The sequence below is a fragment of the Vidua macroura genome, chromosome 4, assembly GCF_024509145.1.
Source record: "Vidua macroura isolate BioBank_ID:100142 chromosome 4, ASM2450914v1, whole genome shotgun sequence".
In the NCBI taxonomy this organism is placed as follows: Eukaryota; Metazoa; Chordata; class Aves; order Passeriformes; family Viduidae; genus Vidua; species Vidua macroura.
This window is the reverse complement of record NC_071574.1, coordinates 50508807-50525290: the sequence shown is the minus strand read 5'-3', so window position 1 is coordinate 50525290 and position 16484 is coordinate 50508807. Positions and strand designations below refer to the sequence as shown.

The 16484-nt window shown below is 38.6% G+C and overlaps 1 protein-coding gene across 3 annotated transcripts in view; it reads right to left on the bottom strand.

Annotated features, from left to right (window-relative positions):
- The window catches only part of APBB2 (amyloid beta precursor protein binding family B member 2), a 110784-nt gene that overhangs the window by 62975 nt on the left and 31325 nt on the right, over window positions 1–16484 (bottom strand). For 2 of the 3 annotated variants that reach the window (XM_053975351.1, XM_053975348.1), the window contains exon 5: window positions 492–700. In XM_053975351.1, coding sequence (XP_053831326.1) covers window positions 492–700 — 209 coding nt within the window. The remainder of the gene's footprint in view (window positions 1–491; window positions 701–16484) is intronic. The other variant, XM_053975349.1, reaches the window with a different exon arrangement.

The window sequence follows — 16484 nt, the reverse complement described above, 5'->3', positions numbered from 1 at the left end:
TGCACAGAGACTTACACCTGAGAACACTACATGTTTATTCAACAGAAACTGCCCTGAAAAGGAACTAATGTCTCAAATGAAGACTCATACATCTTTTGTGATACTCCTACCAAATGAGCCAAAAAGAAGATGCAAACAAAGGGTCCAGCCAAAAGTCTTCTATTACGTGCAAAAACTGTATGTATCCTGTACCCATATAAAGCAGCAATGCTTCAGAACTGCCAAAGTTTCACACTCATCGGACACTGCCTGTCTAATTTATCAGAGACATGTCTGATTTCATCCTACACATCCAAAGTTTAGGATGTTTCATCAGGCACCACCATTATAAAATGAATATAGAGAATAGATACTTACGAGGTATTTTCATCAAGTAGCTACACTTTGGGACATTATCAGGCCAGCTTAGCCATCAGCTAAACATGCAAGTTCAAAAAATTATTTCAATTTTCCTTACAGTATGTAACCCACAAGAAGATACAGCAGGTTACCTCAGTTTCTGGAGTAGGAGATGGCGTAATGGAACCAAGTGATCCTTTTCGTGAGCCCTGGAGATCTGTTGGGATGGACACAGGACGCTGCCATTGAGTTGTTCCTGTTGGTATGTGCCAGTAGTAGATCCCAGCAATGTCATTTATTTTTTTCCAACCAGGTGGTAAGTCTGGGTCTGTCTGAAATGAATGATCACTCCATATATCTGCTGAGAACAGGAAAAAAAAAAAAAAAATCACACAAAGACACAAACAGTTCTTCTGTGGGTCTGCATACCTGGTACTGCTGTTCTACAGTTCCTGTGCAAATGAACACCAGAAAAACATATCAAATTATGGAGACTCAATGTAACATGATAAATGAATAACCTCTTGTTATACTGCTGCTCTTAATCCCTTTTTGGAATTTAAAGTTCCTTTTTAGTCTATCCTTCAAGCTTTCTACTAGGTGTTTTATTATGGTTGCTTTTTTCTTATCTCTCTCATTTCTGCTACCCAAATTTATGCACATACACACAGACAGACACAGGAATGTCATGATAACTTGAAATAACTCTTACTCTCCAAGGTACAAACCAGACTATTTCTTCCCCATAGCCACTTAAAAAGTTATTAAATTACTAATTTACCATTTGAGGACTAATCTAAGCAAATTCTGCAGAAGAAATGTTAGACGATATCATTACACTCAAATGTAATAAAAAGCCTCACCTACGGCCCAAATCTGAAATCAGCAACATTACCATAATCAGTACCAGAAGTTCACAAGTATTCTAAACATTTGCTTTTAAATGTCTCCTGTTGTAGTCTCTATGGCATTCAAGCATGTAGTTCCTGACTCCAAGGTCTTATATGTTTTAAAGCCTATTCATCTTCAATCTTGCCCACTTTGTTTTCCAACTGAATAAATTGCCTGCACTCTTCTCAACTACATAAAAGGCAAATAAATGCAAAACACTTTCCACAGTTTGGGCCACATCATGCAAGAAGTAATGTGATCAAATATCTAAACATTACAATGAAGTATGTGTGCAACATCTGCAAGTCCAGTTTAAGTTTAAAGTTTAGGCACAGCTTCTGTCCTTGCTATGCATACATATGGATGTATACACAGCTACTCAAACATACAGTCAAAGTGTTAAGCTATGGTTGCATTAAACTGCTAATTTCAAACTAATCAACCAAAGACGCAGAGGAACCAACATATTGTTATTTACTGTTGCAATGACATGCAGTACCAGAAAGACCTAAACAGGAATTACTTCGAAATAAAGCAGAAAAAACTCACAGCAGAAATAAAATTTTTAACCCAGACACTTAAACAAAGAACATTTCTGCAACAATTAGTTACTAGACAAGAAATTATCTTGAATGTGAGCAAACAGTTGGAAGGAAATAAAGTAGAATATCTGGGATAAGAAAATACTACCTAGCTGAGTAATACTAATTTATTTTGAAAATTTATCCATTAGCAAAAATAAATACACCAAAATATGTTTTCATATGCTGAGAAATAAAACAGGAATTAGATTAATTTTCAATTAACATAGGTGAGGATTTCCAAAGAGCAGCATTTCCCACACCAAATGACTGATTTATGTCTGTGTGCAGGTGCTCCTCATGCAAAGAGACTGGCCTCAGACCATCTGATAAACATGGCTGAACAGGACAGCACCAGAGGGCATGTGTTCATCCTGAAACACCGGGCCTCATGTTTGCTATGCAAACCTGCTTGAAAAAAACCCCAAAACATATGTGTGTCCCAGCCCCTGCTGCAGAATGGCACACTGTTGGGATAACCTTTTCACAGGCTGTGGTTTCCTACTAGCATGAACTGGAAAGCCTCCCTAGTGCACTGACTGTTCTAACAGATGAAAGCACTCAGTGTGCAGGTCAAAGGTAATGCAGCGTCACACGAGATACCAGCACAAAGAAAGACAACAAAATAATCATCAACATACAGAATCTAACAAGACAGACAAATGTGCTTGAGGCACCAGAGACCTACTACAGGATATCAGGACATCAGTGGCTTTACTCTGTTTGAATGTGGAATTACAGGCAGTAAAAAGTAATTTTCCTCTGAATTTGAAAGACCCCATTCAATGGCATGACATTTCAAAACATGTAATTTTTGCTACACAGGAGCTAGGTGTTATCTCCACTTCCAAGAGAACTTGGTGGTGATGATAAGCAAGGTGTGGGGACAGAAGAGTCGGTGCCTCTCTACTTAGGTCCTTGTGCATGAGGGAACCTGGTTTACTGAAGGCCAAGCAAACTTCCTTCCTGAAGAAAATACTCTTAAGTAGGGCAACATGTCTAACGCAATAAATTTTGTATTGAACTGGAAAAAAAGGCCTGTATTTTGCACATGCATCTCTTCTTCAGGTGAAAACAAATCCCACCAATCAGCATGGCTAGGGCACTAATTTATGGACAAAAAAAGAGTACTCTTGAGTAAGAGGAAATGTAGTCCCAAAGGGCTTGAGTTTGGCAGTATACATGACTTCAAAACTGAAACAGTAAAAATGCTGTACAGAGTTATCAGAGTGCTGGGAGTTCTGTTCCTGGGAGGTGCAGCACAGTAATAGCTCCTATGCCACAGGACAATTTTAACTGTTATTTCACATGCTAAAACCACATTTTTTGAAAACTGGGAGACAGCAGCAAGGTAAAGTCATACTAAGACAGAAAATATATTCAGAAAATATATAAATGAGAGATATCATTGCATCATTCAAAGGACACATGGTTTGCTTTTCCAGGGATTAGTTTCAACAGAGGGATCTCATTTTGTCTCCTTGGAAGCACTGCAGCAGATGTGAGTGCACAGCCTCTGGCTAATGCAAATACAGCTCTGCTGGAGTTAGTGGAAGCACTAGACTTTCAGTCAGTCTTTCTAGCTTAAAGAGGGCTTATTTCACTGCGTGGGAGCAGAATGCCCAAGTGAGACTGCTTGTCTGCAAGGCTCAACAATACTGGCAAACACTTGATCTACACTATCTAAATAGGTTAAGTAATAAAATACCCACACTGTACAGAGATAAAGATGAGATATCTCATCTCTTTTTTGTTCTATATTTCTAGCTTAGCTACCTCAATTCTTATGATGATTTTGTAACAATTTTTCTTCTGTTAAGATCCTCTGAAGAAAAGGGACACCATCCCAACACCGGATTTGATCTAGACTGATTGCCTATCACCACCACAAACGTACACTTCCACAGTAAAAAAATTAACTGAAAAGGAGTGTTCATTGTCCAGGCTGGAAGCATGTTGGTACAAATAGAAACACTTTCAGTGTTTTCCAAATGAAAAAAAAAAAAAAAAAATCTGGCCAATAGTAAATCTCTAAAGTCACTTCTGAATCTCTGGCCCTCCCATTGCTCACTTTCCAGTAGTGGATGCACAATATAAATTAAGAATTCAAACTGAAAAGCACCTGCATCAAAGCTTCCTATGACAAAAATTGCAGCGAATGGGCCAGCAACAGTATCCAACATGTTGTCCTAGTGTTTGGCCACCAATGGGAAATCACTAGCTTCATATCTGATGTCTGTCTTCATAGCTGGGCTGAAGCATGATGAAGAGCTGGCCCACCATATCACATGTGTATTACAGATGCTGCACCTCTGAGCACAAAAAGGAACTGGGAAGACAGGAGGCTAAAAAGGTTTTAATGAAAGGAAAGAAGTGGGAGAAAGTATTGTTGTCTTTCCTGAAGTTCCAAAATCTTGAAATGAAAATGTTTTACTTCAGCCTTCTGCATCTAAATAAAAGCAAAACTAAAGGAAAAGAAGGCCACAGAAACTTAGTCTTTTAGAAGATATGCCAATGACTTCAGCAGATCCAGGATTTCAGCCTAAGAGAAGCATATCCCCCCCCCACCCTATACACACGCTGATGATCAAATCAGGCACTGAAGGAAGAGGAAGGCTTTGTATTAACAACTGAGGGCAAGCGAAATCCAAGGAGCACTCTCCATTCAATAGCACAATAGGAAGAACACAAGTCATGCACATTTTAATCCCATCTATTTCCTGCAGTGGGCTCAACGTGCAAGTTTAAATTGTTTGGTTTTAATGAAAAGAAGTCTCCAAAGATAACTTCTCACTTTTTATGTACTACAGCGAATCAACAGCTTCACCTACTCGCACGATTCACACCAGTGATGGCCAGCAAGCAGCCTCACCTAAGCATCACTGCAAGAAGCATGGATGCTATCTCAGCAACAAATGCAGCAAAAATACAGGTCAATGGGTCAAATAATCATAAATCAGACACGTTTGTCTAATTTGGGGAACGTTACTCAACGAGGAGTGATAACCAGCCAGAAGCTGGTCATTTGTCACCATCTTTGCTCACAGCATGTAACTGGTTGTCATGGCAACCCTGTCATCCTCCCTGCCGAATTGCTGAACCAGCCACCAGTCACATGCACTTGGGGAGAGGAAGATTCTCTAACACTTTCCAGGAAAACATTCTGAAATGTGGGATTTACAGGCATACATGTAACCAAACTCTATCTGTGCCAAAATGATTTGCTGTTTTGATCAACTGTAAAATCAGCCATAATCAAAAAAGACTGACTTCGTAAAAATCCTAAGGAAATTTGGGATGAATTGCCTGTACTATTTTTCTTTTTCATGATATGTGATTTTTGTCTGGCTGCATAAATGAATTACTACAAGCAGAAGAAGCATTCAAGCAGAGATGACTAATCTAAAGGAAAGGAGAGGAAAGCAGATTTATCAACATTCAGGAAAAAAATCCAGAGACCTCAACTAAACCCACTTGTTTTGCTGTCTTGGCTTATTTCCCCTTTCAATGACCAAAGCCCAAGCTGCTGATACAGGGACTACAATACTAGCACAATTACCAAAGAAAACAAGGGCCAGTGACTTCAGCAGAGGGGCTCTGAAGAACTGTTGATGACAGCCATGGATGAGGGTAATGGATGACACTAGCTGTCCTGCTCAAATGGGAGAATTCGGGGGCTCTCCAAGTTGTCTGCTCAGGGGCAGTACAGTCTGAGGTGCAGAGGTGAAGCCGTGAGAAGCCAGCACCACAGCTCGCGTTTACAGGAGTTAATAAGAACAGCAGCAGCAGCACGAAAAAGTACTGCAGTAAGACTGTGAGGAAAGGTCTGTATGTTCCTTCCTGGAAAATGGGCAAAAAATAGGTAAACACAAGAGGACTAGCCTGTTCACCAACCAAAAACATCTATCAACAAAACAAGCAGAGTCTGGTAAAGTAAGGAAGAAAGACTTGGAGGTGACCTGAATTGCTGTGTCAAGGGAGCTGTTGTGGCAACAGATGGACCAGGAAGAAGTCAGCCTCTGTCCCAGCTGGAGGAGGGTGGCTGTTTAGTCAAGTGAAGCAGTGGTGAAAACATGAAATTATAGACATGCAGGAAGGATCATGTCAGCTTGAGCAAAAGCTGATGAATTGCTACCTGAAAGGTGCTGTACTGGAGACACATCCTATGGCTCTTCCACAAATGTTACTGTGTGACAAGAGATCAATCTCTTGATGAGGGTGCTGATGGACATTAGAAGAGCTAGGCAACTAAAAAGATCTACTGGGTCTGGCTGGAATTGGCCTAATTTTTTTTCTTAGCAACCTGTAAGGTACTGCATATTATATTTGTAACCAAAGTAAGTGCTGGAAACACACCAGTGCGTTTAGTTATTGCTGAGCAGTGCTTGCATAGGCTCAAAACCGTCTCTGTTCTCAGCCTCAAGCAGGCAGGCCTGCTAGTGCTAGTGTTTGCATCACCTTTTATATATGATTATTTCTTTCTTCACTTACTAAGCTTTCTTTACCCTGAGTCATGACTTCTCACTTTTGCTCTTCCAGTTCTCTTCCCCACCGCCCTGGTGGGAGGAAACAAGCCACCACACAATTCAAAGCATATTGGCCAACCCAAGATCCAGGAAAAAGAAAGTAGGTACCATCTGGGGTAGAATGAAAGAGAGTCTCAAACAAGTGAGGGCAACATATAAATGAATGCCCTTTCCACCAACTTGGTGCTTAAATGAGACAGTGTCTGAACAAAGTGCACCAATACCTTAGAAGATATCTACCAACTCATTTTCAAAGCAGTCAGAATAATATGCTACTGTTCTAGCAAGTGATCTACTGCTTATAAATACCTCTTGCATATCACAGAATCACAGAATTACAGAATGGTTGGGGTTGGAAGAGACTTCCGGAGATCATCTTGTCCAGTCCCTCTGCTAAAGCAGGTACACCTAGAGCAGGTTACACAGGATTGCACCCAGCTGGGTTTAGAATATCTCCAGAGAAGCAGACTCCACAACCTCTCTGGGCAGCCTGCTCCAATGCTCTCACCCTCACAGTAAAGAATACAACCAGTATAAGTGAGTTCCTAGCTTATTTGAAACACTAGTTCTCTATTCCTTCCACTAGATGGCAAAAGCTTTTACTTAAAGAGTAGTCCTTCACACAGCACACTGCATACCTCTAAATTGGTCTAAACCCACTGTGATCATGCATTGTGTGATTGTGACCCAAAGGGTCTCCTCACCTCAAAGGACTCTGAGCAGCAAATAGTTCATCAAGAGCTATTTAAGAGTATTTTCATTATCATTATTAGCAAATTATTAAAAATGGTATTGCAAGTCAGCTTTCAGGGCTAAACCAGCCCAGCAGCAATCTGCATCTGCTTTCTGATTTTTTTTTTCTTGCATAATATCTCTTCTTCCCATGCCTTTCCCCACAGAGAGCAGAACTGCAGCATATGATCTCATGTTCTGGGTTCACAACATATTGAGGCACACTGCACAGCACACCAAGGGAGAGCAGTGTGCACATGCATGGAGTCCAGCCTTCCTTCCCTTCACAAAATTCATCTGTCACAACAGCTGCAGCCAAGCATTTGGTAGAAAAACTGGGAAAATCACATTGGTAGCAGCTCTGGATTTGTTTATTTCTCTCTTAAAATAAAGAGTCTGATTCTCCTGTCTCCTCAAAGTGAATTGGTATGCTAGTGTCAAACCACCACCAGAATAAACCAGTAATTTTGGGCAATGAACAAATATAGTCAGGGATTTTCACACAAACCAGAAAGGTTCAGTCTATAATACTGACAACAAAAGGTATTCAAGTTAAACACAGATGTCCTTCTGATTTCAAGACACAGGATGCCTGCAGAGCAGGAGGGGATGGTGTGCCAATGTCTGGCATATGGCAGGAGGGTCACCTCACCAGCTTCACTCTCCACAAAGGAACTCCTGCACAATTGTGCTTTACTTATAGCTAATACTGTTGTTTTGCAAGCTTCAAATAGATTTCAGTATCTCCCAGCCTGTAACTCTCCATTTTACTGGGACTGGCTGTAGACACAAGTGGTTCCCTTACCCTTTCTGCTCATAGCTAGTGCTTCTTACCTTGATACGAGCCATGAAAGACAGAGGAACAGATCTTAATCCCTCCAATACACTTGCCATTAATCCCTGGTACTAAAGAATGGTACAAGGTTGGACTCCACCATTTAATCCCATTTGTTTGAACTGAGGAATAGCTTTCTATCCTCTCTATTCTATTTCTATTGTATCCTCAATAGTTTAAATTGAGTATTAGTGATGTGTCTCTTTAATCTGAATGACACAAGTAGTAAAACAGAGTAAGGAAGAAAGAATCTGACTAGCAGTCACCACCATTTTTTTTTCTTCATTTTAGAAAAGCAACTGTATAAAAAATATATGCATTAAAAGTCAGGTACTGGACAAAGGTAATTTTCTTCATCTGTAATATAATGAGGCCTACTGACTTCAGGAGTCAATGGAGAGAAAGGACTGCACTTCTCTGTAGAATGTCCTGCATAAATATATTGATATACTCTGAAATTTTAGGGACATGCTCATTAGTGTTTTTGTGCATATGACTGGCTAATAAAAAGTAAGTGAAGTTGCCCAATGGCACAGACATACAATTCAACTGGTGGCTTGACAAAATCTGCATTTCTTTGACAGCTTCATTTAGAGCACTGTGCAAATACATTAGAAAAGCCTTTTTCTGAATTTAATGATTCGGTGAAAACAGAATATTAAATTGAATTACAATGGAGCTACTGTCTGAAATTAAGTGTTTTACTTCACAAAAAAAAAAGCAAACTTTGCAAGAAGTCATTTCCCCTCCCATATGCAAGCTCTGCTCATCCTTTAATTCACACACTGCAGCAGAGGCTCTAGGATGCCATGAAAATGACTGCTTTATCTTCACACCAACCTTGTGAGGCAGGAGAGTGCAAAGTCAGGGAGGTGTAGGAGGAGAGGTCTGAGATGCATTAAATAACTCCCTGGAGTCATGCCCAGACTCCAGGTCTGTGCACACAAGCACCAGACAAACACACTCAGTGCACAGAGATCAGCTACTGTGCTCCAGCGTGACTACACATCAGAATTCCCTCCACCCTGCAGTCTGGACTGCTCTTTCTAGTATGCCAAAACTTGGTCAGTTTAGTACTCTCAGTAAAAGCTGGAATGTGACTTTTAGCAATCTAGATAATGGATTGGTTTGCCACTTTAAAGCTGTAGTGAAATGTGCATTAGAGAGCAAATGGAAGGTTCCTGTTTTTTTCCAGCATAGAAGCCAAAGACCTAGTATTTCCCCATCTGCAAATTAATTTCATGTTGCTACAGTACTGAAGGGATGGGAAAATTTATTATGGTGAATATCCACTTCGAGATGCATAAGCATGAAGTTTTGCACAAATCTAGGAAGCAGCACACTGGCCCCATGGCCTGCCTGCAGTGAGAGAGACACTAAGGGGGAAGCTTGGGCACGTCGGGCAGCTCCAGCCCATGCTGAGGGCTTGTAAGATGGTGAACTCAAGTTCACCTCCCAGCCTTCAAACTTGGAGACTTTTTATAAAAAAAGAAAGCCAACAACCAAACAACTTTAACCTTTTCAAAAGTAATTTTGCTTCAGCTGAACTAAGTCTTTTCCTGCACAATGCATAGAGCCATACATGAAGTGCAATGTACAGCATCTACAACAGGAAGGCTTTATGATTGGGGGCTTCTGACAGCAGATGGAAGCTCCAGAGGAGCTGGCTGTGTTTTGCCTGCTGTGGGAGAGGGAAGCATGCTGATAGCACACAGGGGTCTCTTAGCCCTGCAGGTTATTCAAATATTTCACACCATTACATTGGTATGTCAATTTTCTATTAAATCTTTAGTCATACTGTCCAAATACCTTCTGGTATTCAAAAATCTCAGAGATGTTCATCACCTTTGAAAGGATCCGTCTAGCATTAGAAATACCAGTATTTTCATTCTCATATCTATTTCATGGCATTCCAGCATTAAAATTCTGTAATTTTCACAGAGTGGATTCATATATGTAATTGAAGCTAGACTTAAAAATCTGCATTTAAGGAGATACAAAATGGTATCTCTGATATAAGCATTAGCAAGAATTAGAAGAAAATTTAGAAAAAATAACTTTGGCCTAAATCACCCTGGGAAGTCTAAGTTAGTAGCCAGTAACAAACCCAACACACAGCAACTAGAGTCCTATGCCAGACAGCATTTGAAAGAGAAAAATGAACGGATTAATTTGAAAATTCCACAGAACCACAACACAATTTCACTTGCAATTAGTACCACATTCAATTCAAAATCCCATTAGCAAAATGGATGCTTTGAAAACGAGGATAAACTTCCCTTAAAGATGCATATGCCCAGAGGACAACTTGAGAAGTTTTTTATATTGTGAACCCTGAGATAGAATACCCCTAAACACAAACATCTGCTTGGTAAGAGTAAAAATATGCCAAAGCACAGGAAAACAATAGACAAAATTTCCAGTGTATGATAAATCATAAGCCACTGAGCTCTATAAGCACTGTGGAGAAGACCTTCTGGTGTTAAAAAATCTTGAAGATGTTTGCCATCACAAACAGCTGATTGTCATCACATGTTGTCACAAACAGTAAAACAAGAGATGCACGAGCAACAGAATGATCCTTTCCCCCAGCTGAAAAGAGTAGATAATCTTTGGTGGAAACCTTATAATTTGTGGACATGCCAGAGGACTGCAGGTGGTTTTGGAAAACTGGAAAACCAGTTATGTAGGATGAGAAGAGTACCCTTTCTGGATTTCTGTTCACCTTTGTTGCTGAGCAAAAACAAAAGACTGCAGGTAGATCCTACAGGATTAGGATACACACAGTTTCAAGAGCTGTTTTTCAATGTACAACCTTCACCTTTTCATTTTCTTCAATGGACAAAGACAACTACCTCCTCTTTTTTATGAATTTCTTACAAGTTCCTTTAATGTTACTCTTCCGCTACTTTAAATCCTCATATACAACGGCAGGCAATTAATTATCTTTTGCCACACTGGAAGGATCAAGGTCACAAAGTTTTTTGAAGGTAGCATTTTAATACTCACTGGTAGTTGAAAAAATTACACTTTAGGAACCAAGATCAAGATAAAAGTCTTCATGTATACAGTTTTAATGTAGGATTGAGCTATCACAGGACTAGTGCATATACTTCATGTGCCCGACTATAAAAATGGATGCAGCAGAATTAGAAAATAAAGACAGATAAAAATCTTTCTGCAGGAAAAGACATTGACAGTAAAGTAGGGCTCTCCCTCCAGCTTGGAGAATAAAGGGAGGAGGGGAGGATGTCGGAGAAATCTGTAAAATCATGAATGATGGGAAGAAGGCAAGGATGGAAAGGAAATCATCATTCACTGTTATTTACTGCTTCCTAAAACAGAAAAGCAAGAGGTATCTAATGAAATTATTGGAGAGCAATTTTATGACAAAAGGAAATACTTTTTCATATAATAGATAATCTGATTATGGAGCTCACGGTCACAGGATGTTGTGGATGCCAGAAATACAAATGTGAAAAAAATGATTAAATAAATTCATGTTAGAAAAGTCTTTCAAGGGCAATTAAAGAAGATAACATGAATGACATACCAAGTCTGAAAGTCCATAAACTGTCAATTACTGAAAGTGAAAAAGATATAACAGGGGGAGGACCACTTTATGCTAACCCTGTTTTTGTTTTTAGTGAAGCTATAAGTTTCTGCTACTGACCCGTGTCAGAGAAGCAACCCATAAAGAACTCCATAAAGAGCCTAAGGTCTGTTATATAGGGCCATTTGGTTATGTACAACATGGAACCGCAAACACTGTAACTCTTGTGAAAGCTCTGCCTTCCATTTACTATATTAGTTTACATTGGAAATAGTGGAACTAACAATATTATTGAAGGACTTTGATAAAAGTTACCACAGCAGTTATACTGGATCAGATTAAAAAGCCTCATCTGATATAAGAATTCTCAAACCATTATTTCCAAGCTTCCTCTAGGGGATTTATATAAAAATATAGATACATAGTCCTAGAAGGAAAATACAAAATAACTTTATTTTCATAAATACAAAGGTACACACTTTCCTACCCTAAGATACAGAATAATCTCATATGACAATAGAAATGCAGGAGTTATGGGTCTGAATATTATTATCTTTTCACACTTGTCCCCTTCCAATTTATATTAACATATATCTAAAAGGAAGATTTTACTGCTTTTATAGTAAATTATGCATCACCATTTAACAAATATAAATTTATTTATAGACAAAAAGAACAGCTGGTCTTAAATATCTGTATGAATAAGGAAAGGGGAACATAGTTGAACTACTGAGGAGCAGTTAACTAACAGCAGATCTGTCTGGTGATTAGTGCAGGGACAACTGCTGTGGAGAGCTAATTAGCACTGCTTACACTACATGTTTTTACACACAACAATTACTACAGTTCAAAAAAGCTCTTATGTCAAAAAGTGTTTACAGTCTTGCTGTCCTGATATTATTTGCACTCCAGAAAATTTCAGAAGTAGAAAGGAGAGATGACAGCAACATACTGTAAGCAAGATGCTAGCCAGAAATTCAGTTTATGCACTGATAACAAATTCTCAGTGAATCCTGCCACCTGAAAATGGAATTATCCCAGATAAAACTGTGGCCAGGCAAACACACAATCCTGACATAGCACCTGTAAAACAATAAACCAAAAGTCAAAATAATCCAATGTGGTGGGCTTTACACCGACCCTTTTACAGTAATGTTACCAGAAGGAGAAAACAGTTTTCTCTCTTTTAAACTTGGACCACCACCTTACCCCTCAGCAAGTCATAAAACCACATCCCACCAAAAGAGCTTTAGTGTTTTACCAGATGAGGTAGTTGATTTGTTCATTATTGCAAAATTCAAGCTGCAAGGTTTATTCCTTTCAAAAAGTTTACTTTTAAAACACTGAAGAAATTAAACACTACTCTTGCGAACTAACACTTGTTTTCAGCATTTTTAACAGAAATTTTTACGACTTTCTGGCTTGTGATATCTGAAACTTTTTGTCTCCCTATTTCCTGGAATCAATGGGAAAATTGCAGCTTGTCCACTTAAAAAAAAAAACCAAACCAACAAATATTCAAAAAACCTCTCATTACAACTCACCAAATCTCCCATATTTCCCTCTAAAAGAAAGGTAAAAGCTGAAAAAACAAAATTAAAATGAAAGCATAACCCTAAGAAGATAAACAATAACCTGAAATTTATTCTTGCTTTTCAATACACATGGTTTTTAAACTCCCATTTGGGGACAAGGTGTATTAGTTCCAAGAAGAATTTATGTTAGTTTTGTTTTTAACTGGTTTACTGGCATATATTGAAGAAGTTATTAATCTCTACTTAGCCGTTATAAATGCATCGTATCTATAAGTACTCCTGTGCAATGAAAATGAGGATGTAAAATTAAATGTGTCACTAAAAAATGAGCAACATATGAAAACTCCTTCCCCCTCCTCTACTTCTAATGCTTGATCTGTCCATTTGACCTGTCTGCAGATGGGGTGGTTTGCAGAGGAAAGCAAAAGAGGTCTACTGTGCAAATACTAGATGTATTCCTCCACCTACAATAAACCTTCAGTAGTACACTTGAATACTTAAAATACAACCAATAATTACATTCACAGTATTTTTAAAGTGTGGTCTGCAGGGAGTGCAACTTTTTGCCCGTGTTTTTTTTTAAATACTGTCCGACAGTTATTGCACTGATGTTAACAAAATTTGGAAGTAGTGAACCTCAAACACTGGTTGAACACAGAGATAACATCTCCACTTACTTCTGGCAGAGAGAAAATTACCCTCCTGCATCATTCCTGGAAAACCACAACTAAGTAGAGTCACTACTCAATTGGTTTTATCTTGGAACAGCTAAAGCCTGTCCCAGGTTAACAACAGGCTCCCTCAAGTCAGAGAGACCTATCCACCAAAAAGGGTGATTTCCTCTGGGAAGTGTTGAGTACACTGGACCATGCCCCACTATTTTCTGGACCAGCTTTTTGAAACTTAAAGTGGATGTGGACAGGAACCACTGGGAGGAACAGAGAATGGGGAAACTTCCACTGTCACCCTATTCCTAAGGCAGCTCCTTTTGAGATGCTGCATTTTCACTGTGAAGCAATTGAAGGATTAGAAAATCTTAGGTAATAGGTGCTTGGTATATTCAAAGTAGAGAAATCTGGAGTATAGTTCTGAAAGAGAGAATTCACCTGTGACATGAAATCAAAAGAACTATAGAAAACACATCTTCTGTTAATGATCACACATTAATTTTGATGTTGCACAAAAGTCTTACTTCCTATACTTACCCTGAATACACATAGGCAATACAATTTTACAAAGCCTAGCACACCCATTTTAGTGGGAAAAAAAATCCTGTAAGAAAAATGAAATAAACTTCCTCTTCCATGCCAGTGGAAGCTTAGCCCTGAAGTCCTTGTTGTTCTGACATCATCTTCCTACTTTTCAGATAGCTTTGTCAAAAAAAGCATTGGCTATGTTTCAGCACAATTAACCAAAGGAAATAAATGTAGCCAGGAGACTACAAAGGTCCTTAGTTGATCTGCTGACAGCTTCCATGGGCAAAAAAGGGAGACTCATTATTTTGATTTAGTTAAGCACAAAGGAAAAATAAGGTAATTTGAGTTTAACACCAAATGTTATCTTGAAATTCTGCTAGAGCTGGAGTGTGACAATGCTAGCTTACCCACAAAAGAAAACAGTGAACTAAATTACAAATAATTTTACAAAAGCCAAACCAAACTGTTTCTTATTATTAGTTTGTTTCTATAAGGAGCAGATACAGTCATGCTATTTAATTACAGTTCCCCTGTAATGAAAAGAAAAATTTGTGTAAAGGTTTTGTGTGAGTCAGCTTTCTAATAAGACATCCTTTCTCTACCTCAACAAATTGATTTATTTAGAACTGTCAAGAAGGACAAAAAAATATCCAAGATATTAGTCAACATTCTTTGACAGCTCCCAATTCAATATTGGCTGTAAAATATTGGCCTCATCTTTCTAATCCCCAAACCCACACTCAATATTGCAAAAGTTCCTTTACCTTAAACTCTAGGGGTACCACTATCACACTGTTTAGAGATATTTTTTCTTCCCTTTGACTACAAGAAAAATACAGGGGAAGAATTTGTCACATGTAAAGGAGAAATCGGAAGTCTGGTTTTTAATGTATTTTAAATTTATGTAAAGATCTTCAGGCTCTGTGGATCAGAAGTATAAAACATCACTTGTCAATTCACTACTGAAATAATGAGCATTCAGGAAGATACTACTGCAACCTAAACTGTCAGATACCAACTGATCTTCCACTGAGCAGAATTTTTATTAACAGATAAAATATTTGCATTCAGCATCCAGGCCTAAGTGACATTGTCAACCAGTGCTATGAAAAAGTAAAATAGAAGCGTTACTTACAGTTACTAGATGCTCCTGTATAGTTCAACATGTACTGATCTGTTACCAGCATCCTTTAAGTTTGCTATATATATGTCCCAACAGCTTCATATTCTCCTTCTGTGTAGCATCTCCAACTCAAATATAAGAAAATACACGTCTGTGTTTGAACAGACACTCACTTAATTAGTCAAACGAGGAGCAGTACTTTGGATGGGAGGGAAGAGAAGCCACCCCCATTCAAGTGCTGGTAAATGTAACAGAGGAAACACCACATGTTGACCATATAAATGACTGCGTTTTCTAATAAGCCAAGAAAAAAATAAGAGAGATGGCTATACATGGATTTCAGCAGTGTGTGCATATACTGCATCCTCCACTGAATTCATTCCAGCTTGCAAGACATTGATGTATTTTCTGACTGACTCTGTTTAAGAGACAAGCTTTTGAAACAGTACTTTCAGCCCACAGGATTTAGATGACAATCAAATCAAGACCTAATCAGTTCAACTTGGAACCAGAACAGTCCCTCATCCTGCAGATCAGCCCCCAGAAATATATTTACGTTGATTTTTTCTCTTCAGCTGCCTGTATAAATGAAAAATTTTAAAAAACTGTAAAGCAAAGATCCACTCTTCAAAGACAAAATTCTTCTTAAGGCTGTAAACCTCCGACTTCCCGAAGGTGAATTGCAGGAATGGTAGAAATTGATTTAGTGAAAGGCTTCTATTAGTGAGAGCACTGTTCTCATTGCAAAGTCCCTCCCCTTGCTATAATCAATAATTTAAGCAAAGCCAAGAATCATGTCAGCCAAAATGACCAGGATAACTTGACTGTCTCTTTCTTATAGAGTACAAGTAAAATTAAATTAAGGTCTGAATGGGAATGTATTCTAATTTAAAAATTAATTTGGCCAATCTGAGTTGTGCCTTTTTGGCTTTCATGCTGAGTAGGGGAGGAGGGATGGGGTCTTTTGTTCATTACTTAAAACTTCTCAGATTCAGAGAAGTGCCCAAAATCCACTTCCAAGAAGAAAAAGCCATAACCTTTGATTCAGAGTATTTTTATCAGTTATGTGCAAAAAAAAAAAAAAAAAAAAAAAAAAAAAAAAAAGTGCTCTACAAAGTTAAAGCTCTGACTTGTGGATTATGACAGTGCTATTCCTCTCTCAGTGCCCTGCAA